The 26,307-nt window shown below is 46.3% G+C and overlaps 1 protein-coding gene across 4 annotated transcripts in view; it reads right to left on the bottom strand.

Annotated features, from left to right (window-relative positions):
* The window catches only part of LOC139382326 (A-kinase anchor protein SPHKAP-like), a 133,985-nt gene that overhangs the window by 55,416 nt on the left and 52,262 nt on the right, over positions 1–26,307 (bottom strand). For 3 of the 4 annotated variants that reach the window (XM_071126253.1, XM_071126256.1, XM_071126257.1), the window contains exon 2: positions 4,160–4,261. In XM_071126253.1, coding sequence (XP_070982354.1) covers positions 4,160–4,203 — 44 coding nt within the window. In that variant the 5' untranslated portion in view covers positions 4,204–4,261. The remainder of the gene's footprint in view (positions 1–4,159; positions 4,262–26,307) is intronic. The other variant, XM_071126254.1, reaches the window with a different exon arrangement.

Here is a 26,307-nt window from a genome sequence, read left to right as displayed (position 1 = left end):
TGCTACCGAGGATCAGTGTGTGAGTCCGAGTCAGTGTGCTGTGTGCCAGGAGCAGATGTCCAGAGCCTGGGCTGCCCAGGCATCCTGCTGTCTGTGCAGGCCGCTCAACACAAACTGTCTGCTTCAATAGAGATATGGACTTTTTTTTTATCAGATCAAAACTACTAAGCATCTGCTAGGGAGTGTGTGTATGTGGGGTGGGGGGGGGGGGGGGGGGGGGGTTAGTGGGGGCGGGACATGTGTGTGTGGAGATTGTGTGTGTGTGTGTGCATGTGCAAATATGTGTTTGTGCATGCACACTTGTATGTGCCTGTGTGTGTGTGTGTGTGTGTGTGTGTGTGTCCAAGCATCACTCTTAACTGCGATATGAGCCTAGCGGAGCCTGGCTTACCTCAGACGATCACTAAACCAGAGACGGACCAATGCGAAGCGCCAGTGTTAGTACCTATACACAGACCCGCTCATCTCATTGCCCGACATGCAAACCCAATATAAATTCAACGAGGAGAGATTAAAACCTCAATCAATAACAGTCTAGACAGATGAACATAAAACCTGATGTGAGAGGATAAAAGACAGAGGAGAAAGGGAGTGAGAGACAGAAAGAGGGGAGGCAGGTAGCCTAGTGGTTAGAGCGTTGGGCCAGTAACCGTAAAGGTTGCTAGATCGAATCCCCGAGCTGACAAGGTAAAAATCTGTCGTTCTGCCACTGAACAAGGCAGTTAACCCACTGTTCCTAGGTTGTCATTGTAAATAAAAATGTGTTCTTAACTAACTTGCCTAGTTAAATAAAAAATAAAAAAATGATTCAGAGAGAGATGGCGAAGTAGAGAGAGAGAGAGAGAGAGAGGGAAGAGTAAAAGAGAGATAAAGAGGGAGAGGACAAGCTCTGACTTACAGCTGGTGCTGAGCAGGAGCCCATCATGCCCCCAGGACACCGATTACACACCTGCACACTTACCCAACCAAACCTCCCCGGGCCCCTTCTAACTAGGCCCCTCTCCCCCCAAAACACCCTGTTTGATCCTGCCAGGCAGCCCTATCCCCTAGCTCTTCTCATCCACCACCCCCCTACCCTCCCTCCACACCACAGGAGGTTGGTGGCACCTTCATTGGGGAGGATGCGCTCGTGGTAATGGCTGGAGCGTAATAAATGAAATGTATATGTATTAAATACATCGAATGCCATTCCATTCTTTCCGTTCCAGCCATCAATATGAGCCGTCCCTCCCCTTAGCAGCCTCCAATGCTCCACACAGCTGGGGGTGCAGGTACAGGGGCCTGCAATTGGTACCAGTTCCCTTGGATCACACGCTACAAACATTGATGCTAATGTTTCCTGTCAGACATGAATCGGCTCACTCATCACATCACTCGCGTCACAATCAGGGAAAAAGGGACCTTTACACCATCGTTGGTTAAGATCATAGTGTACCTCGTCTCCCAAATGACAGCAGAAATGATCAGACATCAGATACTCATCAAATAGCAGGGGTTTCTCTTTAACATGACTCGTGTCAAATGTCTCAATAACCTATGTCGGATATTGAATGAGTCGATATCGGGACAAAGGAAATTACCATGTGATATCTACAGTATATATTTTCGAGTCAAGTCAAGATATCTACGGATATGCCTCTTTCCTCGGATATGGCCCCTTTCCCAGTGGTGGGTTAGCCTATCACCAACACACCTGTCTCTGCTTCTCCTGTTACTCTACGGTGGTGAGATATACTCACATCCCATTACCCAATGATCCCCCAGAACAGACAGGCATCAGTGCCATCATCAGTGCTGCTTACATCTGTCCACAAAAACCACAGTCTTCCATCTTCCTCCTCCTTAACACCCCTAGTCCTGCCTTTGTCTGGGTCCTAGGGACGTGTGTGCTCAGTCAGCAGACATGCAAACAGGTGGACAGACAGAGACAGGCAGACGGGCAGCCAGCCAGCCAGACATCCAGAGAGGCAGGCATAAGCATTTTATGACCCACCTCTGCCTCAGCACAGAGAACTGCTGGCCTTATCATTTTCGTCTCTCTCTCTCTCTCTCTCTCTCTCTCTCTCTCTCCCTCCCTCCCTCCCTGAAGTAGCTTTGCCTGGTCCATGATGAATGGAGGCAATTTAGGGCCCGGTTCAATCAGATCCGCATAGCTGATGTTTTGATGTTGTCGGAGGTGGAAGTGCATTATAGAGCTATTAAATCCACAATGGATCCCGGCATTATACTTAAGCTGACATTGCCATTGGATGCACGGAGTGGCATTGAGATAAATCCCATGCAGCCTTGTTTACCGGTTCGAACACTGGAATGTGAGACATACAAAGCATTACAAAGCATTACATGGGCTTGCTCCTACCTATCTCTCTGATCTGGTCCTGCCGTACATACCTACACGTACGCTACGGTCACAAGACGCAGGCCTCCTAATTGTCCCTAGAATTTTTAAGCAAACAGCTGGAGGCAGGGCTTTCTCCTATAGAGCTCCATTTTTATGGAACGGTCTGCCTACCCATGTCAGAGACGCAAACTCGGTCTCAACCTTTAAGTCTCTACTGAAGACTCATCTCTTCAGTGGGTCATATGATTGAGTGTAGTCTGGCCCAGGAGTGGGAGGGTGAACGGAAAGGCTCTGGAGCAACGAACCGCCCTTGCTGTCTCTGCCTGGCCGGTTCCCCTCTTTCCACTGGGATTCTCTGCCTCTAACCCTATTACAGGGGCTGAGTCACTGGCTTTACTGGGGCTCTCTCATGCCGTCCCTGGAGGGGGTGCGTCACCTCAGTGGGTTGAGTCACTGATGTGGTCATCCTGTCTGGGTTGGCGCCCCCCCCTTGGGTTGTGCCGTGGCGGAGGTCTTTGTGGGCTATACTCAGCCTTGTCTCAGGATGGTAAGTTGGTGGTTGAAGATATCCCTCTAGTGGTGTGGGGGCTGTGCTTTGGCAAAGTGGGTGGGGTTATATCCTTCCTGTTTGGCCCTGTCCGGGGGTGTCCTCGGAGTGGGCCACAGTGTCTCCTGACCCCTCCTGTCTCAGCCTCCAGTATTTATGCTGCAGTAGTTTATGTGTCGGGGGGCTAGGGTCAGTTTGTTATATCTGGAGTACTTCTCCTGTCCTATTCGGTGTCCTGTGTGAATCTAAGTGTGCGTTCTCTAATTCTCTCCTTCTCTCTTTCTCTCTCTCGGAGGACCTGAGCCCTAGGACCATGCCCCAGGACTACCTGACATGATGACTCCTTGCTGTCCCCAGTCCACCTGGCTGTGCTGCTGCTCCAGTTTCAACTGTTCTGCCTTATTATTATTCGACCATGCTGGTCATTTATGAACATTTAAACATCTTGGCCATGTTCTGTTATAATCTCCACCCGGCACAGCCAGAAGAGGACTGGCCATCCCACATATGCTCTCTCTAATTCTCTCTTTCTTTCTCTCTCTCGGAGGACCTGAGCCCTAGGACCATGCCCCAGGAATACCTGACATGATGACTCCTTGCTGTCCCCAGTCCACCTGACTGTGCTGCTGCTCCAGTTTCAACTATTCTGCCTTATTATTATTCGACCATGCTGGTCATCTATGAACATTTGAACATCTTGACCATGTTTTGTTATAATCTCCACCCGGCACAGCCAGAAGAGGACTGGCCACCCCACATAGCCTGGTTCCTCTCTAGGTTTCTTCCTAGGTTTTGGCCTTTCTAGGGAGTTTTTCCTAGCCACCGTGCTTCTACACCTGCATTGCTTGCTGTTTGGGGTTTTAGGCTGGGTTTCTGTACAGCACTTTGAGATATCAGCTGATGTACGAAGGGCTATATAAATAAATTTGATTTGATTTTGATTTGATTTGAGATGTAATCGACACCTCAATGAAGCTGATAGAAATCCTCATTATTTAGTTGAATGATTTTCAATTTGAGTATCACTGATGGAAGGCCTTAAAGTAGTCATCATGCCCAGAGAGCGATGTTGCTGCCATAGGTGGACATAGAAAGTACTCCACCATGTGGTGTGGTGGGGAAGTTGGCCTATACCGAACACCCAAAACTCTCAGCTTTCTAAGTTGTTTCCCTTAAAGGTTGTGTTCTGGATACTTTGGAACATTTCAAATCCAGTGAATCACACAATGCATACTGTCATCCCACACAGTCGAGCAGAGTGTTTCTCTTACCTCTCAGTGAAGTTTCTGAGCGCAGTGAAGAGTGACAATAGCATCTCTCAGTTCTTGTCTTCCTTCCTCGAACCTGTTTCTGCTAGTGGGGGGGTTTTCTGCCTGCAGAGGAAAATATTCAAATGTAAATATAAAATACAATTGAATGTTGGATGATAGTGTTTGCGTACATCTATATTTCACAGACACACGCAGACACACGCACATGAACACACAGAGAGACTGCTATAGATGAAGGAAACAGATGGAGCCGTCTTCACCTCTTCCACAGCACAGTGGTTTTCCCTTGAGTCGTATGGCAGGTGTTTGCTGTGGCATTATGGGAATGGGAACTTGGGAAGTGGGAAGCACAGCAGTACATCGTCATATACAACACACACAAACACACGCCATCTTATATCAGCCCACGGTTAGAGAATGTTTGTCTGCCTTATGTTGTGCTGTCATTCTGCCCTGTGACTCACACACCACCCACCCCCAACACACCTCTGCAGGGTAATAACACACACATTACTTGTGAGGCTTTTCATTTGTGAACAATTTACATCCATATACACAAAACATAAGGAACACCTTCCTAATATTGAGTTTCAGAACAGCCTAGATTAGCCGGGGCATGGGCTCTACAAGGTGTCAAAAGCATTCCACAAGGATGTTGGCCCATGTTGACTCCGATGCTTCCCACAGGTGTGTCAAGTTGGCTGGATGTCCTTTAGGTAGTGGACCATTCTTGATACACACGGTAAACTGTTGAGCGTGGAAAAACCCAGCAGCATTGCAGTTCTTGATACACTCAAACCAGTGGGCCTGGCACCTACAGGGTACTACCATACCCTGTTCAAAGGCACTTAAATATTTTGTCTTGCCCATTCACCCTCTGAATGGCACACGTACACAATCCATGTCTCAGTTGTCTCAAGGCTGTTTTCAAGCCTTCTTTAACTTGTCTCCTCCCCGTCATCTACACTGACTGAAGTGGATTTAACAGGTGACATCAATATGGAAACATAGTTTTCACCTGGATTCACCTGATCAATCTATGTCATGGAAAGAGCAGGTGCTTCTAATATTTTGTACACTCAGTGTATGCTGATGAGAAGACTAGATATTGTAAGTTGTTTTCCCTTTTAGTATAATGGTGGCCCTAACCCAAATCCACAGTATTTCCATGGGGAACATAGCCTAAAAGCTGTAGCTCAGTTGGTAAAGCATGGTGCTTGTAATGCCCAGATAGTGGGTTTGATTCCCGCGACCACCCACATGTAAAAATGTATGCACGCATGAGTGTAAATTGCTTCAGATAAAATCGTCTGCTAAATGGCAAAAAGTTGGTAAAAGTTTAAGTGCATAGCAATGGCACAGTACAATGGCTAAACTCATTAGACATAGCTCAGGCTGTCATGCAGATGCAAACAGTCACTTTGCACAATGAAGAAGTCACCACACATTGTAATGAGGTTGCCATGCACACTGATGAAGTAATAAGACGCATATTAATGAGGTCACGGCACAAAGTGATGACTTTGTTTGGCATGATGAAGGTGTCGCTGTACTCAGTTATGGCTTCCTCCAACACAGCGATGGAGTCACAACCTTTCTGATGGATACTGAGGAGAGAGCTTGATTGAAAAATTGTCTTTGGTTTGAGATCCAATCCAACCACTGATCGCTTTCAGTCGCTCTCTTAAGGCAGCTGATATACAAACACTTAGAAGAGGTTTTCCTGGTAACAGCGATCATCTTAGTCGCAGGCGTTCTCCCTCTTCTTCCCTCTCTACTGTCCTCGTCTCTCCAATCCACTCAGCAGGCGTTCTCCCTCTTCTTCCCTCTCTACTGTCCTCGTCTCTCCAATCCACTCAGCAGGCGTTCTCCCTCTTCTTCCCTCTCTACTGTCCTCGTCTCTCCAATCCACTCAGCAGGCGTTCTCCCTCTTCTTCCCTCTCTACTGTCCTCGTCTCTCCAATCCACTCAGCAGGCGTTCTCCCTCTTCTTCCCTCTCTACTGTCCTCGTCTCTCCAATCCACTCAGCAGGCGTTCTCCCTCTTCTTCCCTCTCTACTGTCCTCGTCTCTCCAATCCACTCAGCAGGCGTTCTCCCTCTTCTTCCCTCTCTACTGTCCTCGTCTCTCCAATCCACTCAGCAGGCGTTCTCCCTCTTCTTCCCTCTCTACTGTCCTCGTCTCTCCAATCCACTCAGCAGGCGTTCTCCCTCTTCTTCCCTCTCTACTGTCCTCGTCTCTCCAATCCACTCAGCAGGCGTTCTCCCTCTTCTTCCCTCTCTACTGTCCTCGTCTCTCCAATCCACTCCGCCCGGAGTGTAAAGAGCATCATCCAAACATCTCATCAACGGATCCCTTATTGGCCCTAGTCGTCTCCCCTGTGTGCATCAACAGCTGCTCTCAAGCACCAGCCCACGCTCCCATAATCAGCCCTTTGCCTTGCTCTTCCAGGCTGTATTACACACACAGGCAGGCAGACAGGCACGCATGCTCTCCCAATCTGGAATACCTCACCATCAAATGCCGCCCTCATTAGCTCCCAAGACTGTCATCGATTATTGTCATGGCTGTTTATTATCCCCTCTCAAGCCGACATCACGGTGGCACTCAAGGAACTATACGTTTTCCCGTGCTTCTGTTTTCTATTCTCTTTTTCTAGTCTTTCTGGTTTTGACCCTTGCCTGTTTTTCTGGAATCCGTACCCGCCTGCCTGACCCTTCTTCCTGCCCTGACATCGAGCCTGTCTGCCACGCTTTACCTCTTGGACTCAGAATCTGGATTTGACGTTTTGCCTGTCCACGACCATTCTCCTGCCTACTCCTTTTGGATTATAAATAAACGACAAAGACTCTAACCATCCGCCTCCTGTGCCTGCATCTGGGTCTCACCTTGTGACCTTATACACGGAGAGAAGACGCTTGTCTCCTGTCCCCCCCCCCTGTCCCCCCCCTTTTCGGCAAATCCGATCAGGCCTCCATTCTGCTCCTCCCCGCCCATAGGCAGAAATGAAAGCAGGAAGCACGCGTCGTAAGGTCTGTTCAACGTTGGTCATTCACGCAAAAAAGAATGTGCGAACTACCGCATTTAACCAGGGTAAGGTGACTGGGAACATGGACGAGTACATCAGGAAGAAGAAAGACATTACAAGAATATAGTAGAGTCGCAACTCAATGGCTCAGACACGAGACGCATGTGGCAGGGACTTCAGACAATCACGGATTATAAAGGTAAAACCAGCCACGTTGTGGACACTGATGCCTCACTCCCAGACAAACTTAACACATTCTTTGCCCGCTTCGAGGAAAACAACACAGAGCCACCGTCGTGGGCCCCTGCTGCTCACGAGGACTGCGGGCTCCAGATCTCTGTAGCCAACATGAGTAGGACTTTCATGCGTGTTAACACTCTCAAGGTGGCATACCAATCCGCATCCTCGGTGCATGCACAGACCAGGTGGTTGGAGTGTTTACGGACATATTTAACCTCTCCCTATCCCAGTTTGTTGTCCTCACTTGCTTCAAGACATCAACCATTGTTCCTGTACCTAAGTAAGCTAAGGTAACTGAACTAAATGACCATCGCCCCGTAACACTTACTTCTGTCATCACAAAGTGCTTTGAGAGGCTAGTCAAGAACCATACGACCTCATCTTGCCCGACAAACCTAGACACACTACAATTTGCATACCGCCCCAACAAGCGCGACTCCAACTCAATCATACATTTTGCTGATGACAAGACAGTGTCGGGCCTGATCACCAACAACGATGAGACAGCCTACAGGCAGGAGGTTAAAGCCCTGGCTAAGGAGCTGATTGTGGACTACAGGAGACAGACGAGGGAGCGTGCCCTCATCCACATTGACAAGGCTGTAGTGGAGAGGGTCAAAAGCTTACATTTCCTTGGTGTGCACATCTCCGAGGACCTGAAATCAAATCAAATGTTATTAGTCACATGTGCCAAATACAACAGGCCTTACAATTAATTAATTAGACCTTACAGTGAAATCCTTACTTACAAGAAAATGGTCCCACCACACCGACACCATGGCGAAGAAAGCGCAACAGTGCCTCTACAACTTCAGGCGGCTAAAGAAATCCGACATGGCCCCTAAGACACACAAACTTCGACAAATGCACCATTGAGAGCATTCTGTCAGGCTGCATCACTACCTGGTATGGCAACGACACCGCCCTCAACCTCATGCCTCTCGAGAGGGTGGTGCATTCAGACCAAAGCATCACCGGGGGCACGCTGCCTTCCCCTCCAGGACATTTACAGCACTTAGTGTCAAAGAAAGGCCAAGAAGATCCTCAAAGACATCAGCCACCCAAGCTATGGTCTGTTCATTCTGCTACCATCTAGCAGACAGAGGTGGTACAGGTGCATAAAAGCCGGGACCGAGAGACTGAAAAACAGCTTCTATCTCCAGGCCATCGGACTGTTGAACAGCCATCACTAGCCGGCTACCTACCCGGTACTCTGTCCTGCACCTTGAGACTAATACCCCATCTATATAGAGTCATTGAACGCTGGTCACCTCATATTCTGTTTAAATACTGTTGTTTACTCACTACGTATGACAATACTGTATTCGCGCTCATCCTAATGTAGCTACTACTGTACATACAATTTTTTTCTCCAAATGATATACTGTCTATGAACACCATGTATTTATATTCTGGATTCTGACACATGCTCATTCTAATTGTTATTTCTTGTTTAGATTTTTTATTTTATTATTTGTTTATTTGTATTGTATTTGCAAGACATCCTACTGCACTGTTGAAGTTAGTAACACAAGCATTTCGCTGCACCTGCTATAACAAATCTGTGCATGTGACCAATTTAATTTGATTTTATTACATACACACACACACACACACCCCTCCGACTACATACTCATCACTCCAACATCCTCATCAACATCAAAACTGTTTATTCAGCCCGCCACGGTCCTTTTGACCCCTGCCTTTCTTCCTTTAAACATCAGAGAGACAGGTGAATGGCTGTTCTTTAAATAACCTCTTCTAAACCGGAAGAGGAGTCAGACAGAGGAATAGAGCGAGTGTGGATTGGAACTAACCTCAGACAGTAATACATCTACACACACACCATGTGCACAAACACACAAAAGTATGCGTGCATACTCACACACACTAAGGTATTGTATGACAAGGTTCACAAGATGCTATGCAAGGGATTATGGGTAATTAGCTAGCCGCATGGCCATCTTCGTAATGATGGGAAAGCTGCCAGTGTCTAAACAGTGGAAAGGTCTCGCTTTGATGCCACACTCAATCTCCAGCAGGGCCAGATCCTTCTCACCCCATCCATACACACACACTCAGAAACACAGATAGGAGACATATAGAGAAGGAAACAGAGGAAGAGAGCGAGATAAATGAATAGAGAGAGAGAGGGTTAAAAGCTAGAGAGAATGATAGGAAGAGGGGGAGATGCACTAAGAGAAAGAAAGGGAGATACACAGAGATAGAGGGAGATAGAGGGAGATACACAGATAAAGAGAGAAAGAGAGGGAGAGAAAGACAAGGAGATACACGGAGATAGAGAGGGAAAGAGAGGGAGATACACAGAGATAGAGAAAGGGAGACACAGAGATAGAGAGAGAAAGGGAGAAGAGATAGAGAGAGAAAGAGAGACAGAGACAGAGAGAGAAAGAGAGGGAGAGAAAGAAGGAGAGAAAAAGTGATATACACTGAGAGACAGAAACAGAGGGAGATACACACAGAGAGAGAGAGAGAGAGAAAGGGAGACAGACATGGAGAGAATGAGAGAGAATGAAAGAGGGAGAGAGAAAGAGAGGGAGAGAAAGAGAGGGATATATACAGAGACAGAGATAGAGAGGGAGATACACAGAGATAGAGAGGGAGAGAAAAAAGGATATACACAGAGAGAGAGATAGAGAGGGAGATACACAGAGAGAGAGAGAGAAAGGGAGAGAAAGGGAGACAGACAGACAGAGAGAGAGAAAGAGAGACAGAGATAGAGAGAAAGAGAGGGAGATACACAGAGAGAGAGAGAGAGAGGGAGAGAAAGATATGAAAGAGAGAGAGAGTGAAGCAGCTCCTTAATCTCCCTTCATGTGTACTCAGTCATCCAGGACATGTTATGATGACAGGTCAAGTCATGTCAAGTAACAGGTGGGCACGAGAGCGCAGTGACTTAATGCATGCTGGGAGGCATAAGGGTGAATTGGAATTAGCCTCTGGTTCAGGGTCTACATTGTGTGTGTGTGTGTGTGTGTGTGTGTGTGTGTGTGTGTGTGTGTGTGTGTGTGTGTGTGTGTGTGTGTGTGTGTGTGTGTGTGTGTGTGTGTGTGTGTGTGTGTGTATGTGTATGTGTTTCTAAACTGAAAAGAGAGGGGGCTTGGGTGTTCCGAATGTCGAATGGATTTACACTGTTACCAGAATGAATCATCTGCTGAACATGCTCAACAGTGACGACGCAACAGTTATGATACAGACACACTGACTGCCGATATGTACTTCAGGAGGACCTTCCTTCTCTTGCTAGAACAAAATACTTCCCTGCTGAACTTGGCTTCAAGACAATCAGAGAGCACAAACCTCCACGTGGGGGAGCCAACAGAAGTGACATATTTTACATCTAGTTAAGAACTTTTGTGCTAGAAGTATTTTTTTGTTAGGTTCAGTTTGATATTATGCACCTGCTCATTAGTTAGCTAGCTCACTAACTTTAGCTTGCTAACTGAGTCAGGCAGTCACACACGCGTCATATGAAATTAATGGGGTGGTAAGTGCAGCCCAATGCACATAACACTAAATGTTTACCAAGCTAACTATCTAGCAAGGTGATGAAGAAATAATGTTGTTCATTCTCCATTATCCCATACTGCCAGTGCTAGTTCACTTGCTGGTTAAAGTTAGCTTGACGGTTAGCATTGCCATTTAGCAAAACAAAGCTAGCTAGCTACTCCACAAATTATTGACAGCTAACAGGCAGCTGCTTCATTAGAAAATGAATCCATTGTGATGTAATTATAATGTTGCTAGCTACGCTGGTTATCTAGTTGTGCCTATCTGGTTAGTATCAACAAGGGCTTACTACATATTCTATATAGCTAGCAACGACAGCGCATCTTGCCAGTTAGCTTACATTAGCTACAGCAGACAAGCCATATAAGCTACTGCCACTTTGTGGCCTGGAGTATTTAAACAAAGCAGCTACCCGGAGAGACTCCTTCCTGGACTTACTGAGTGTAGAGTAGTCTGTACACTTATTACTATGAAATTATTCAAATGGGGCCCCAGTCCAGTAATGGACAGAGACTGTGTTCTAAGAAGACCTGCCTTATTAGTTATTTGAGCACTAACTCTAAGACCATAATAAGAACAATAGTCATAATTGATTTATCTAAAAGGTATGAATTCTTTGAAAATCAGTTGGAGCTTACTTCACCAGAATAAAAGACAATTATTTTATACCATCAACATATAATTACACTAATCAAGATATTTACAAATATAATGAGAATGATCGTAGAAAAAGTTATAGAACAGAGTGAACGATAAGAAAATACCTGAAGATACAGTATCTGAACATCAGGAGTGGCATACTCAGTCTGTGGGCAGTTTTTTAGGCCTCATGGAGGAGAACAAAGGGTTGTTTGTCCTTTCTTGTTGCTCTCTTCCTCTCCTCTGAGTTGGGTGGTTCCTTGGGCTGCTCCTCTGGGTCGTGTCCCTTGTTGCTCTCTTCCTCTCCTCTGAGTTGGGTGGTTACTTGGTCTGCTCCTCTGGGTCGTCTCCCTTGTTGCTCTCTTCCTCTCCTCTGAGTTGGGTGGTTCCTTGGGCTGCTCCTCTGAGTCGTGTCCCTTGTTGCTCTCTTCCTCTCCTCTGAGTTGGGTGGTTCCTTGGGCTGCTCCTCTGGGTCGTGTCCCTTGTTGCTCTCTTCCTCTCCTCTGAGTTGGGTGGTTCCTTGGGCTGCTCCTCTGGGTCGTGTCCCTTGTTGCTCTCTTCCTCTCCTCTGAGTTGGGTGGTTACTTGGTCTGCTCCTCTGGGTCGTCTCCCTTGTTGCTCTCTTCCTCTCCTCTGAGTTGGGTGGTTCCTTGGGCTGCTCCTCTGAGTCGTGTCCCTTGTTGCTCTCTTCCTCTCCTCTGAGTTGGGTGGTTCCTTGGGCTGCTCCTCTGGGTCGTGTCCCTTGTTGCTTTCTCTTTTTGCTCTTTCTAGTGTTGTGGAAGCTGTGCTCTGATTGTCTTCTCCTTCTTTCCTTGAAGAAGTTTAGCTTAAGTGTACTGTTCAGGCTACAATTGAATGTATTCTTCTGAGACTGTTTAGTGGACTATTCCCGTCCAAAATTTGTAGTGAATTAGTAGTACTATTCACTAAAAGGTACTCACTTCTGTAACTTGCCATTAAATACCAGCCCCTCATTTCACTATTGGGCAGCCTCGGATATACAGTAGGTGCAAGTTAGTAGCGTTGATATTCTAGGCCTACGGTGACTCCAGATTGCAGGCCTTCCTAAGACTTAATCTGTCACGCCTGCTACCGCTCTTCCCCCCTGGCGCTTGGGGGCGCCAGGCTCCCCAGCATTGCGCACTCCTGCCGTCACCATTACGCACACCTGCCTTCCCCCCGTCACGCGTCAGCGATTTTTGGACTCACCTGGACTCAATCACCTCTGTCTTTACCTTCCCTATATCTGTCTGGTTCCCCGCTCTGTTCCCTGCTTCTGCATTAACCTTGTATACCTGTGTGCAGACGCTGTTTCTGTCCTGTTACCTGTCTTTTCTCATTAAATGTTTGACTCCCCGTACCTGCTTCTGATCCCTGGCGTCGGTCCTTACATAAGCAAAGCAATCGGCTAGGTATTGGTCTGTTCCATCTGTTATGGGAGGCCTAGCTGTTTGGAGAAGGTGCTTTCTGTTTCCTTAATTGATTGTCAATGTATGCAAAGGCCTTTGTAATGTTTGAATCCCTTTTTAATGTAATGTGAGTTGTGGATTCAAATAAAGTATTTAAAATGTGTGTGTGTGTGTGTGTGTGTGTGTGTGTGTGTGTGTGTGTGTGTGTGTGTGTGTGTGTGTGTGTGTGTGTGTGTGTGTGTGTGTGTGAGAACTAGAGAGAGTGAAAAGTTGGTATCTTTCACTCACTGGTCCCAAGAAACTGTGTTAAAGCAATGCTTTTGTTGCCTTTGGTCTAAAGCAACATTGAGTTTCTCAGCACATTGAGTGTCTGAGTACATCAGAGTCCTTTGCTCAAGAGTTGAAACACTGCTGAACCAAGGGAAATTGCAGAGAGAAATATGCAAAATATGTTTTAAAAAATAGGGAGAGAGAGAGACAGAGAGAGAGTGACAGAGACAGAGACAGAGAGAGAGAGAGAGAGAGAGAGAGAGACAGAGACAGAGACAGAGACAGAGACAGAGACAGAGACAGAGACAGAGACAGTGACAGAGACAGAGACAGAGAGAGAGAGACAGAGACAGAGACAGAGACAGAGACAGTGACAGAGACAGAGACAGAGAGAGAGAGACAGAGAGAGGGGAGTGAGAAGAAAAGCAGTAAAGAGAGCTGGTGGAATAATAGAGAAACATGGTTGAATTCATCATTTTGATGTGTGTTTATGTGTGTTTATGTGTGTTGCATTGCATTGAAAATACAGTGCTGGTTGTGTACTGGGAGCCGTTATCATCCTCTACTCTCAGTGGAGCCTTTTGCAAGCTCCTGCATTCTGTCTTCATTAACTTTGACACCCTCTTTCTCCCCCTCCCCTTTTTCTCCCCTTCTCAATATTTACCTCCCTTTCATCCCTCCATATTTCTCCCTCCCTCTGCCTTTCTCTTTCATTCATCTCTATTTCTCCCTCACTCTCCATTTTCTCTCTCTATATCTATCCTTCTTCCTCTCTTCCTCTCTGTTTCTGTTCCAGCCTATTCCCTTTTCTGTTTATAAGACCATCTAACAGTCTGCTGGCTGAATCCTCCATTATGTACATATTTTATCTGCTGAACAAAATGAGGTTATTCGTACTGACTGACTGTAACCCATTTACACCACCCACACAGAAAGAGAGAACGACAGAAAGACAGGCTGCCCCGTTGTTTGGGCAGGCTCAATTACAGATCAACAGAAGCAGCAAATATGTAGATACAGTGTCACAATCCCGCTAAGTTCATTCTAAAAATGCCTGCATACTGCACTCTCTACTTCCACTATCTGGCTGCCACTCTATAGGAACCCACAGTTCAGTTCCAGGGTTCTGCTTGGCAATAGCCATAATCAGTTACCATGGACAGCTCCAGGCTTGCCAACACTTATATTCCAAATAAAATATGTGGGCTTGCTTCAGCTAATAGGTTGGATGGATAAATGAGGTTGGTTGGATAGATGGATGAATCAGCAATAGTTGGATGGATGGATGGATGGATGGATAAATGGATATACGAATGAACAAGGAAGGGTAGATAGATCTAGAGAAGCTTATTAAAACCCCTTAATTAATTGGAGCCTACTGCTTCAGGCCAGACGTCCTCTGCAGGTACAGTGGTGTGGACTAAGGAGAGGCTCAGGTTGGGACTCTCTGATATATGACTTAGAATACAGACACAGGTTGTTTGGCCTGGGGCACGGGGATGAAACGTATACTTATGCAATACCTTGGAATCCAACCAAGATCTATGGGTAACACTACACTTGAACAGGCCTCAAAACAGGCCTGCTACACTGGACACATAACTTTTGTTTTCAATGAAACCTGGGCTTCAGAAGCCCAACTCAATGGTAGGCTCATGTTGCTCGGTGTAAAATTACACTGGTTGTTTTTTCAAAGATTTGACATGGGACTCACTCTCCGATTCACACCTCTCAATATTTTCCATTACTCACTTCCCAGCCCACAGCATTATGTCTGCCACTTAGTACAGGTAACTGCCAAAATAAAAGGAACACCAACATAAAGCATCTTAATAGGACATTGGGTCACCACGAGCCACCATAACAGCTTCAATGCACCTTGGCATAGATTCTACAAGTGTCAGGAACTCTATTGGAGGGATGCGACACCATTCTTCCAATATTTGGTGTTTCGTTGATGGTGGTGGAAAAGTCTGCCTCAGGCACCTCTCCAGAATCTCTTCAGTGGTCAATTGAGTTAAGATCTGGTGACTAGTGACTTTCAAAGTCACTGAGGTCTCGTCTTCTAGCCACGGTAGTCAAAATAATGGGCAACAGGGCATTTTTATACATGACCCTAATTGCTTAATTAACTCCGAAACCACACCTGTGTAGAAGCACCTGCTTTCAATATACTTTGTATCCCTCATTTACTCAAGTGTTCCCTTTATTTTGGCAGTTACTTGTATGCAGTGGTAGAAGTACCCAACTGTCAAACTAAAAGAAAATATACCTTCATGGAGTAAAAGTCTTAAAGTATTTGGTTTTAAATATCCTTAAGTATCAAAAGTAAAAGTAAAAAGTATAAATCATTTCAAAATTCCTTATATTAAAGGAACATTGCAATGTTTTAACTTATATATTCATCATCTCCAGTACCACCTTACCATCAACATATGTGAAAATGGTAGGTTTCTATGTTTTGTAGTAAAAAAAAAAGATAGAGGACGATGTGTTTCCAATGACGTCATCAACCAATTAGTAGGCAATTAGTAGGCAATGCCTATTCATAATTGGTTAAAATCACACTATGGACACAATGCTATCATTGGAAACACTTATCTTGAAATGTGCCTTAAAGCAAACCAGACGGCACTCAGACATAATTTACAAACAAAGCATTTGTGTTTAGTGAGTCCGCCAGAACAGAGGCAGCAGGGATGACCAAGGATGTTCTCATGGTAAGTGTGTGAATTGGACCATTTTCCTGTCCTGCTAAACATTCAAAAGTACTTTTGAGTGTCAGTGAAAATGTATGGTGTATAAAGTACATTCTTTTCTTTAGGAATGTAGTGGAGTAATGGCAAAAGTTGTCAAAAATATCAAAAGTAAAGTACAGATACCCAAAACAACTACTTTTTAAAATGTATTTATTTCACCTTTATTTAACCAGATAAGTTAGTTGAGAACAAGTTCTCATTTACAACTGCGACCTGGCCAAGATAAAGCATAGCAGTGTGACACAGACAACAACACAGAGTTACACATGGAATAAACAAGCATACAGTCAATAACACAATAGAAAAAAAAGAAAGTCTATATACAGTGTGTGCAAATGGTGTGAGGAGGTAAGGCAATAAACAGGCCAATAGTAGCGGAGTAATTACAATTTAGCAAATTAACACGAGTGATAGATGAGCAGATGATGATGTGCAAGTAGAAATGCTAGTTTGCAAAAGAGCCAAATGTAAATAAAAACAGTAAGGGGATGAGGTAGGTAGATTGGGTGGGTTATTTACAGATGGACTATGTATAGCTGCAACGATCGGTTAGCTGCTCAGATAGCTGATGTTTAAAGTTGGTGAGGGAAATATAAGTCTCCAGCTTCAGCAATTTTTGCAATTCGTTCCAGTCATACTTAAGTAGTACTTTAAAGTATTTTTTACTTAAGTACTTTACATCACTGACTGTATGTATGCTGCTGTTTTGGCCAGGTTTATGATGTAAAATATATTTTTAATTTCATTGAGACTAAACTGGTCAAATAAAGGTTTATATGAATAAAAAGAAATCCAACATTTCCACCCCGTGTTGCATTCCTACCGTAAACATAGACCAACTAGCTCTCGTTATGTTAGCCCTCTGCCCATGCAATGTTTTCTTTACTGTATGCTCTGTCTCACCTCAACAGGAGAGTGAAAGGAGGGTGTGTGTGTGTGTGTGAGAGAGAGTGTAAAAGACAGAGCCTGCAACTCAACACCAACAACAATAACAGAGCCATAACTGTCATGGCCGCCCTTCACGATGGAAAGGGTTTGTGGCAGACAGGCAGTCTGTGTGTAGACAGACGGGTTGGACTTGAGATGAGTTTCCTCGCGATGCAGGAAGCTTGTCTATCCTGTCAGTCTCCTTATCTTCACATAACTCGTCCTTCCTTCCTTCTCTCCTATATGCAGTGGGCTCCTGACGTGCTCTCTGTGTGTATTAATGAAAAATATTTCTAAATTGGGTTATTGATTATGTGTCTGGCTGCCCATGAAGGACTATGTACTTTTCTTTAGGAATCAGATCTGGTCTGCTGTGTGGTATTTATCAACACCACTAAAGAACACTGTGTGTGTGTGTGTGTGTGTGTGTGTGTGCTTCAACTGAACTGTGAGAACACTGTGAGAATCGTTGTCTGCAGATGGACAGTTTGGCCCTTCTCTCTGTGTTTGCGTGCACACGTGTATGTCTGTACAACCCGTTCTCTCAGTCTAAACGTCAATATACTGACATAAAAGCAAGCGTGTGTGTGTGTGTGCAGTCAACTTGGTGCTTGCTGTCATCCCACGGTGGATAGAATTTCTAACTCGCTGTGAGAACATTAAATCAGGCGCAAGATTGACCTGAAGCAGTAAGAGACCTGAAGTCTGGTACTCAGGTGGTCTAGATCTGATCGTTTAGCTATTGCATTGTGTTGGTGTGGTACACACCTCCAGGCTTTAAGAGATTGTAACAGATAACACAGAAAAACACTTGCTCTTACTCACACAATGCTTTTTCTGTGGTTTCTCTCTCTCTATCTCCATCCATCTTCTCCCGCTTTCACAGTCTGCCTCTCCCTCTCTCTCTCTCTCTCATCCCACACGCACAGTGGGGAAGGACAGGCTTAGCTTTGCTCCAGCTGCTCCTGCTGGCTCTGGGCAAACGCATATTAATGTCTCCTACCATTAATGGGCTACCATTACATTAATGTCTCCTTACAGTGGGCTACCGTTACATTAATGTCTCCTTACAGTGGGCTACCGTTATATTAATGTCTCCTTACAGTGGGCTACAATTATATTAATGTCTCCTTACAGTGGGCTACAATTATATTAATGTCTCCTTACAGTGGGCTACCATTACATTAATGTCTCCTTACAGTGGGCTACCATTACATTAATGTCTCCTTACAGTGGGCTACCATTACATTAATGTCTCTTTACAGTGTGCTACCGTTACATTAATGTCTCCTTACAGTGGGCTACAATTACATTAATGTCTCCTTACTGTGGGCTACCGTTACATTAATGACTCCTTACAGTGGGCTACCGTTACATTAATGACTCCTTACAGTGGGCTACAATTACATTAATGTCTCCTTACAGTGGGCTACCATTACATTAATGTCTCCTTACAGTGGGCTACCATTACATTAATGTCTCCTTACAGTGGGCTACAATTACATTAATGTCTCCTTACAGTGGGCTACCATTACATTAATGTCTCCTTACAGTGGGCTACCATTACATTAATGTATCCTTACAGTGGGCTACCATTACATTAATGTCTCCTTACAGTGGGCTACCATTACATTAATGTCTCCTTACAGTGGGTTACCATTACATTAATGTCTCTTTACATTGGGCTACCACAGAACCAACATGACCTAAATATCTCCGGCACACAGCTAATGTTAGTTTTACAACTACTAACGTTAAGCTAAGACCTGCGGGAGGATTGAAGCGTTTGCCTTTCAGAGTTGCTCAGTGTCTTGGCATAGAGCCAGATGGCCCATGGAGTGAGGGGAGTGCTGCTACCATCTACCGTGTTCTTCTACTGACATAAACAAGGCTGTCAGGTTAAAAGTGTTTTGCTGTTCACTGGTCTCAGTGGCCTTGTATGTACGTAACGTCTTACACTTGTCTCCTGTCTGGAGGGGATATGGTGATGCAAGGTGTAAAAAACAGTTCAGAAGGTGAAAGAGGGGGAAGGGGATTTGACCGTGAAACCCAGCCTAAAACCCCAAACAACAAGCAATGCAGGTGTCGAAGCACGGTGGCTAGGAAAAACGTCCTAGAAAGGCCAGAACCTAGAGAGGAACCAGGCTACGAGGGGTGGCCAGTCCTCTTCTGGCTGTGCCGGGTGGAGATTATAACAGAACATGGCCAAGATGTTCAAATGTTCATAGATGACCAGCAGGGTCAAACTATAAAAATCACAGTGGTTGTCGAGGGTGCAACAGGTCAGCAGCTCAGGAGTAAATGTCAGTTGGCCTTTCATAGCCGATCATTCAGAGTATCTCTACCGCTCCTGCTGTCTCTCGAGAATTGACACAAGTGGATGCTTGTTTGTGTATCTACATGCTTGCGTGCCTGTCTGTGTTTCTGTATCCTCAATTGAAAGTTAAGCAAACACAGAGCACCAGCGGGCCTCAGGCGTATGAAACAGTCCCCCCCCTCCGGCCCAGCTCCAACCCCCTTACACCAGCCTGCTCTTTCACTGGATGCAAATGGATTTCCCCTTTGAGGGCTACTGACCTTTAGAGTAATATTCACCAGATAGAGAGAGAGAGAGACCAGGCTGGACTTTAACACTGTGTCTCTCTGTCTGAGTAACCTCTACAGTGTATAGAACAGACTGACTCACTGGGCCTCACCTGAAGTAACAGGTGAGACAGAGAAGAGATGCATCCATTAGACAGGTGGATTAGGAGGAGAAAGGAGATGAGAGGAGAAAGGAAAAGGGGACGGGAGAGGGGAGGGAGAAGAGGAGAGTGGAAGGGAGAGGGGATGGAGAAGAAGAAGAAGAGAGGGAAGGGAGAAGACAATAGTGGGGAGGGGAAGGGAGAGGGGATGGGAGAGGAGAGGGGAGAAGAAGAAGAGATGGAAGGAAGAAGAAGAGATGGAAGGGAGAAGACAGGAGAGGGGAGGGGAGAAGAAGAAGAGAGGGAAGGAAGAAGAAGAGAGGGAAGGGAGAAGACAGGAGAGGGGAGGGGAGAAGAAGAAGAAAGGGAAGTAAAAAGAAGAGAGGGAAGGGAGAAGAGGACAGAAGAGGAGAGGAGAGGACAGGAGAGGGAAGGGAGAAGAGGAGAGTGGAAGTGAGAGGTGGATGGGAGATGGGAGTGGATGGGAGAAGAAGAAGAAGAGATGGAAGGAAGAAGAAGAAGAGATGGAAGGGAGAAGACAGGAGAGGGGAGAAGAAGAAGAGAGGGAAGGAAGAAGAAGAGAGGGAAGGGAGAAGACAGGAGAGGGGAGGGGAAGGGAGAGGAGAGGGGATGGGAGAAGAAGGGAGAAGAGAGGGAAGGAAGAAGAAGAGATGGAAGGGAGAAGACAGGAGAGGGGAGGGGAGAAGAAGAAGAGATGGAAGGAAGAGATGGAAGGGAGAGGACAGGAGAGGGGAGGGGAAGGGAGAAGAGGAGAGTGGAAGTGAGAGGAGAGTGGATGGGAGAAGAAGAAGAAGAGATGGAAGGAAGAAGAAGAGATGGAAGGGAGAAGAAAGGGGAGGGGAGGGGAGAAGAAGAAGAGAGGGAAGGAAGAAGAAGAGAGGGAAGGGAGAAGACAGGAGAGGGAAGGGAGAAGACAGGAGAGGGGAGGGGAAGGGAGAGGAGAGGGGATGGGAGAAGAAGGGAGAAGAGAGGGAAGGAAGAAGAATAGATGGAAGGGAGAAGACAGGAGAGGGGAGGGGAGAAGAAGAAGAGATGGAAGGAAGAGATGGAAGGGAGAAGACAGGAGAGGGGAGGGGAGAAGAAGAAGAGATGGAAGGAAGAAGAAGAAAGGGAAGGAAGAAGAAGAGATGGAAGGGAGAAGACAGGAGAGGGGAGGGGAGAAGAAGAGAGGGAAGGAAGAAGAAGAGAGGGAAGGAAGAAGAAGAGAGGGAAGGAAGAAGAAGAGAGGGAAGGGAGAAGAGGACAGAGGAGAGGAGAGGAGAGGAGAGGAGAAGGGAAGGGAAGGTAAGGGAGAGAAGAGGGGTTGGGAGAAGAAGGGAGAAGAGGACGAGAGAGGAGAGGAGGAGAAGGGAAGGGAGAGAAGAGGGGATGGGAGAAGAAGGGAGAGAAAAGGGGATGGGAGAAGAAGAAGAGAGGGAAGGAAGAAGAAGAGAGGGGAGAAAGAAGAAGAGAGGGAAGGGAGAAGAGGACAGAGGGGAGAGGAGAGGAGAGGAAGAAGAAGAGATGGAAGGGAGAAGACAGGAGAGGGGAGGGGAGAAGAAGAAGAGAGGGAAGGAAGAAGAAGAGAGGGAAGGGAGAAGACAGGAGAGGGGAGGGGAGAAGAAGAAGAAAGGAAAGTAAGAAGAAGAGAGGGAAGGGAGAAGAGGACAGAAGAGGAGAGGAGAGGACAGGAGAGGGGAGGGGAAGGGAGAAGAGGAGAGTGGAAGTGAGAGGAGAGTGGATGGGAGAAGAAGAAGAAGAGATGGAAGGAAGAAGAAGAGATGGAAGGGAGAAGACAGGAGAGGGGAGAAGAAGAAGAGAGGGAAGGAAGAAAAAGAGAGGGAAGGGAGAAGACAGGAGAGGGGAGGGGAAGGGAGAGGAGAGGGGATGGGAGAAGAAGGGAGAAGAGAGGGAAGGAAGAAGAAGAGATGGAAGGGAGAAGACAGGAGAGGGGAGGAAGAGATGGAAGGGAGAAGACAGGAGAGGGGAGGGGAGAAGAAGAGAGGGAAGGAAGAAGAAGAAAGGGAAGGAAGAAGAAGAGATGGAAGGGAGAAGACAAGAGAGGGAAGGAAGAAGAAGAAAGGGAAGGAAGAAGAAGAGAGGGAAGGAAGAAGAGAGGGAAGGGAGAAGAGGACAGAGGAGAGGAGAGGAGAGGAGAGGAGAGGAGAGGAGAGGAGAGGAGAGGAGAGGAGAGGAGAGGAGAAGGGAAGGGAATGGAAGGGAAGGGAAGGGAGAGAAGAGGGGTTGGGAGAAGAAGGGAGAAGAGGACGAGAGAGGAGAGGAGGAGAAGGGAAGGGAGAGAAGAGGGGATGGGAGAAGAAGGGAGAGAAAAGGGGATGGGAGAAGAAGAAGAGAGGGAAGGAAGAAGAAGAGAGGGGAGAAAGAAGAAGAGAGGGAAGGGAGAAGAGGACAGAGGAGGGGAGAGGAGAGGAGTGGAGAGGAGAGGAGAGGAGAGGAGAGGAGAGGAGAGGAGAGGAGAGGAGAGGAAGAAGAAGAGAGGGAAGGGAGAAGAGGACAGGAGAGGAGAGAGGAAGGGATAAGAGAAGAGGGGAAGGGAGAGGAAGGGAGAAGAGGACAGGAGGGGAGAGAGGAGAGGAGAGGGGAAGGGAGGACAGGAGAGGAGAGGAAGGGAGAGGAGAGGGGATGGGAGAAGAAGAAGAGAGGGAAGGGAGAAGAGGACAGGGGAGGAGAGGGGAAGGGGGAGGAGAGGGGAAGGGAGAGGAGAGGGGAAGGGAGAAGAAGAGAAGAGATGGGAAGGGAGAGGACAGGAAAAGGGAGAGGGGATGGGAGAAGAAGAGAGGAGAGGGGATGGGAGGAGAGGTGAGGGGAAGGGAGAAGAGGAGTGGGGAAAGGAGAGAAGAGGAGAGGGGATGGGAGAATGGAGAGGAGAGGACAGGAGAAGGGAGAGGACAGGAGAGGGGATGGGAGAAGAGGAGAGGGGATGGGAGAATGGAGAATGGAGAGGACAGGAGAAGGGAGAGGAGAAGGGAAAGGAGGAGAGGAGAGGAGAGGAGAGGAGAGGGCTTGGCTCTTTTTATTTGTGTTTGTAAGAGTTGCGTTGTCATTAGTCTGTGTACCGATGAATGTGTAAGTGTGTATTTGTGTGTGTATACGTGTGTGTGTATTTGTGTGTGTATTTGTGTGTGTATACATGTGTGTGTATTTGTGTGTGTATACGTGTGTGTGTATTTGTGTGTGTATACGTGTGTGTATTTGTGTGTGTATACGTGTGTGTGTGTATGTGTGTGTGTATACATGTGTGTATGTGTGTGTGTATACATGTGTGTATTTGTGTGTGTATACGTGTGTGTATTTGTGTGTGCATACGTGTGTGTATTTTTGTGTGTGTATACGTGTGTGTATTTGTGTGCGCGTCGCTATTTTTAGCTCGGGCTGATGATGTATCCAACTGCCGCTAAACAAAACAAACGACGCAGGTTCCCTCCCCCCGCCAATTCAACCTCCTTACAGAAGGCCAGTTGGATCAATGGGAGGAAATTACTGAGTAAATTGTACTCACAGCAAAGTGACCTTCAGACAGAGACTCTGAGGGACCAAGAGGCCCACAGCCTTCAGCCTGAGCACTGCCACTGCCTGATAGGTGGTACAGAGAAGGAGGTGCAGCAAACACAGGTTACAGCACAGATAGATCAGAGATATCACTGATCACACACAGCACAGATAGATCAGAGATATCACTGATCACACACAGCACAGATAGATCAGAGATATCACTGATCACACACAGCACAGATAGATCAGAGATATCACTGATCACACACAGCACAGATAGATCAGAGATATCACTGGTCACACACAGCACAGATAGATCAGAGATATCACTGGTCACACACAGCACAGCTAACACAGGCTACTGCAGCAATATATACGCTCTATTCTTCAGCATTTGGATTTGAGATCAAATGTTTCATATGAGGGGACAATACAGAATGTCACCTTTTATTTGAGGGTATTTGTTTTACTGTTTAGAAATGAAAGCACTTTATTTATCTGGTCCCCCCCATTTGAAGGTGTCACAAGTATTTGGACATGTATGTATGAAAATACCCTCAAATAAAAGGTGACATTCTCTATTGTCCCCTCATATGAAACATTTGATCTCAAATCCAAAATGCTGGAGAATAGAGCCAAGTTGAACGTTTTAGATTCACTGTCCAATAAATACGCAGGGGAGTGTACGTACATCCAAGCACAGGTGTCAGCAACATGACTACAGAGAGTCAGTTGAGTGAACAACTAATAGTCAAAGGCAAGCACAGGTGAATATCAGGTGCACTATAAGCTAACACAAAGCCTGGGAGATAACCAAGAAGACGACGCCGACAGATAAGGTAGCTGGGCTTCTAGCTTACAAGCATTTCGCTACACCCGCAATAACATCTGCTAATACATGTGACCAATGAAATTGTCTTCGATTTGCCATTGACACCGGCGCAGCACATGTCCGTAACATGTCATGTGTAGCCAAGCCAGAGAGCCTGTTCTGTTAGAAAGCCAGAAATGCGTCCCAAATGGCACCCTATTCCCTATGTAGTGCACTACCTAACGGTCCTGGTCAAAAGTTGTGCACTATAAAGGGAATATGGTGCCATTGGGCACGAAGGTATTGTTTAGCTGAATGAGTGAAGGCAAATGGCCCATATTGAGCCCATAATGGCCCACTGTATGCTTGTATCACCAGACTAGAGAACCGGGAGGGGGGGGGGGGGGATTAGGTTTAGGGTTAGGGTTACAATCAGGAGAAAGCTCAGACACACCGGTAGGATTGTTCAACGTGTGCCTGCTGACAGAACTCAGCCCCTCTGAATGGAGTGTCGGCAGTCAATCTATTTTTTGTTCACACAGCAAAGAACTTGGAGGTCATCAGCCACTCAGCCTTGTTAAAACACTCCAAGCCAAAAGGTGGCAGTAGCCTAGATTCCAAGCTATCTGCGCTATTGTTGCTATTTCGTAGAAAGCCCTTTTTGATACTAAGGCTTAAAAGGGTTCCAAAAGGGTTCTTCGGCTGTCCCGAAAAGGGTTTTACCTGGAACCAAATAAGGTTCTTCAAAGGGTTCTCCTATGGGGACAGCAGGAGAACCCTTTTAGTCTTTTGAAAATAAGCTCTTGGAAAAAATGTCCGGTTAGGGGTTTGAGGTTAAGGTTTGGGTTAAAGGATAAAGGTTAAGGGTTAGGGCTAAGTTTAGGATAAGGGGTTAGTGAAAATAGGATTTTGAATGGGACTGGGAGGGCGCAGCCATGGGTGGGCCTGGGAGGGCATAGGGCAACCCACTTGGGAGCCAGGCCCACCAACTGGGGAGCCAAGCCCAACCAATCAGAATGATTTTTTTCCTAACAAAGGGGCTTTATTACAGACTGAAACTCCTCAATTTCATCAGCTGTCCGGGTGGCTGGTTACACGTGGTCAGCGGTTGTAAGGCCAGTTGGATGTACTGCCAAATTCTCTAAAATTACGTTGGAGGTGGCTTATGGTAGAGAAATGAACACAGCATGCCAATTGCGCGCTCCCTCAAATTTGAGACCTCTGTGGCATTGTGTTATGGTACAAAACTGCACGTTTAAGAGTGTCCTTTTATTGTCCCCAGCACAAGGTGCATCTGTGAAATGATCATGCTTAATCGTCGTCTTGATATGCCACATCTGGATTAACCTGGCAAAGGAGAAATGCTCACTAACAAGGATGTGAACAAATTTGTGCACAAATTTGAGAGAAATAAACGTTTTGTGCGTATGGAACATTTCTGGGATGTTTTATTTCAGCTCATGAAACATGGGACCAACACTTTACATGTTGCATTTATATTTTTGTTCAGTATAGAATATACTTGTGTATGCGAGCATCCAAGTTTGTATAGGACTGAATTGTCTGTGGTATACAAGAGCTACAGGATGTATTAACTGCTCCCGTATCAGGTGGTTGAGTACGTGTATCTGAAGAGGTAGTCTAAAAGGTCATGTAAAGGTCGGCAGTTAGAGAGCACCTGTGGGGCTGTTAATTTCCTGGTTTCCGGTTCTCCTCCTCTTCTTCTCCTCTTCCTGCTGGCTGGGCTGTTAGTTTTAGTCCTGTGGACGCCTGCCTGTGTATTATTTAGATCAGAGGGCTATTTTCAGACTTGCTAAATTATGTACACACAGGGTCTGAAATGAGCGTGGATGTGTTTGATAGCTTTGTGTGTGTGGAGGGGAGGGGGTACTGTGTGTGTGTGTGTGTGTGTGTGTGTGTGTGTGTGTGTGTGTGTGTGTGTGTGTGTGTGTGTGTGTGTGTGTGTGTGTGTGTGTGTGTGTGTGTGTGTGTGTGTGGGTGGGTGTGTGTGATAGCAGTATCAGCGTGTGAGACTGTTAAGTACTGTATGTGTGTTTGACCTCCATTGATCTGCATTAATGTCTGAAGAGTGCATGTCAGTAGCGACAGTATACAGTAAAGGTTAAATAAAATAAAATAAAAATAGTGTATAAGTGAGAGTCAGCTTCATGAGGAATGCTTTTCCAACAGTCTTGATGAAGTTCCCATGTATGCTGAGCACTTGTTGGCTGCTTTTCCTTCACTCTGCGGTCCAACTCATCCCAAACCATCTCAATTGGGTTGAGGTCGGGTGATTGTGGAGGCCAGGTCATCTGATGCAGCACTCCATCACTCTCGTT

This window comes from Oncorhynchus clarkii, chromosome 24 (assembly GCF_045791955.1).
Source record: "Oncorhynchus clarkii lewisi isolate Uvic-CL-2024 chromosome 24, UVic_Ocla_1.0, whole genome shotgun sequence".
In the NCBI taxonomy this organism is placed as follows: Eukaryota; Metazoa; Chordata; class Actinopteri; order Salmoniformes; family Salmonidae; genus Oncorhynchus; species Oncorhynchus clarkii.
The sequence above is the reverse complement of the archived record's forward strand: the minus strand, read 5'-3'. Positions and strand labels throughout refer to the sequence as shown.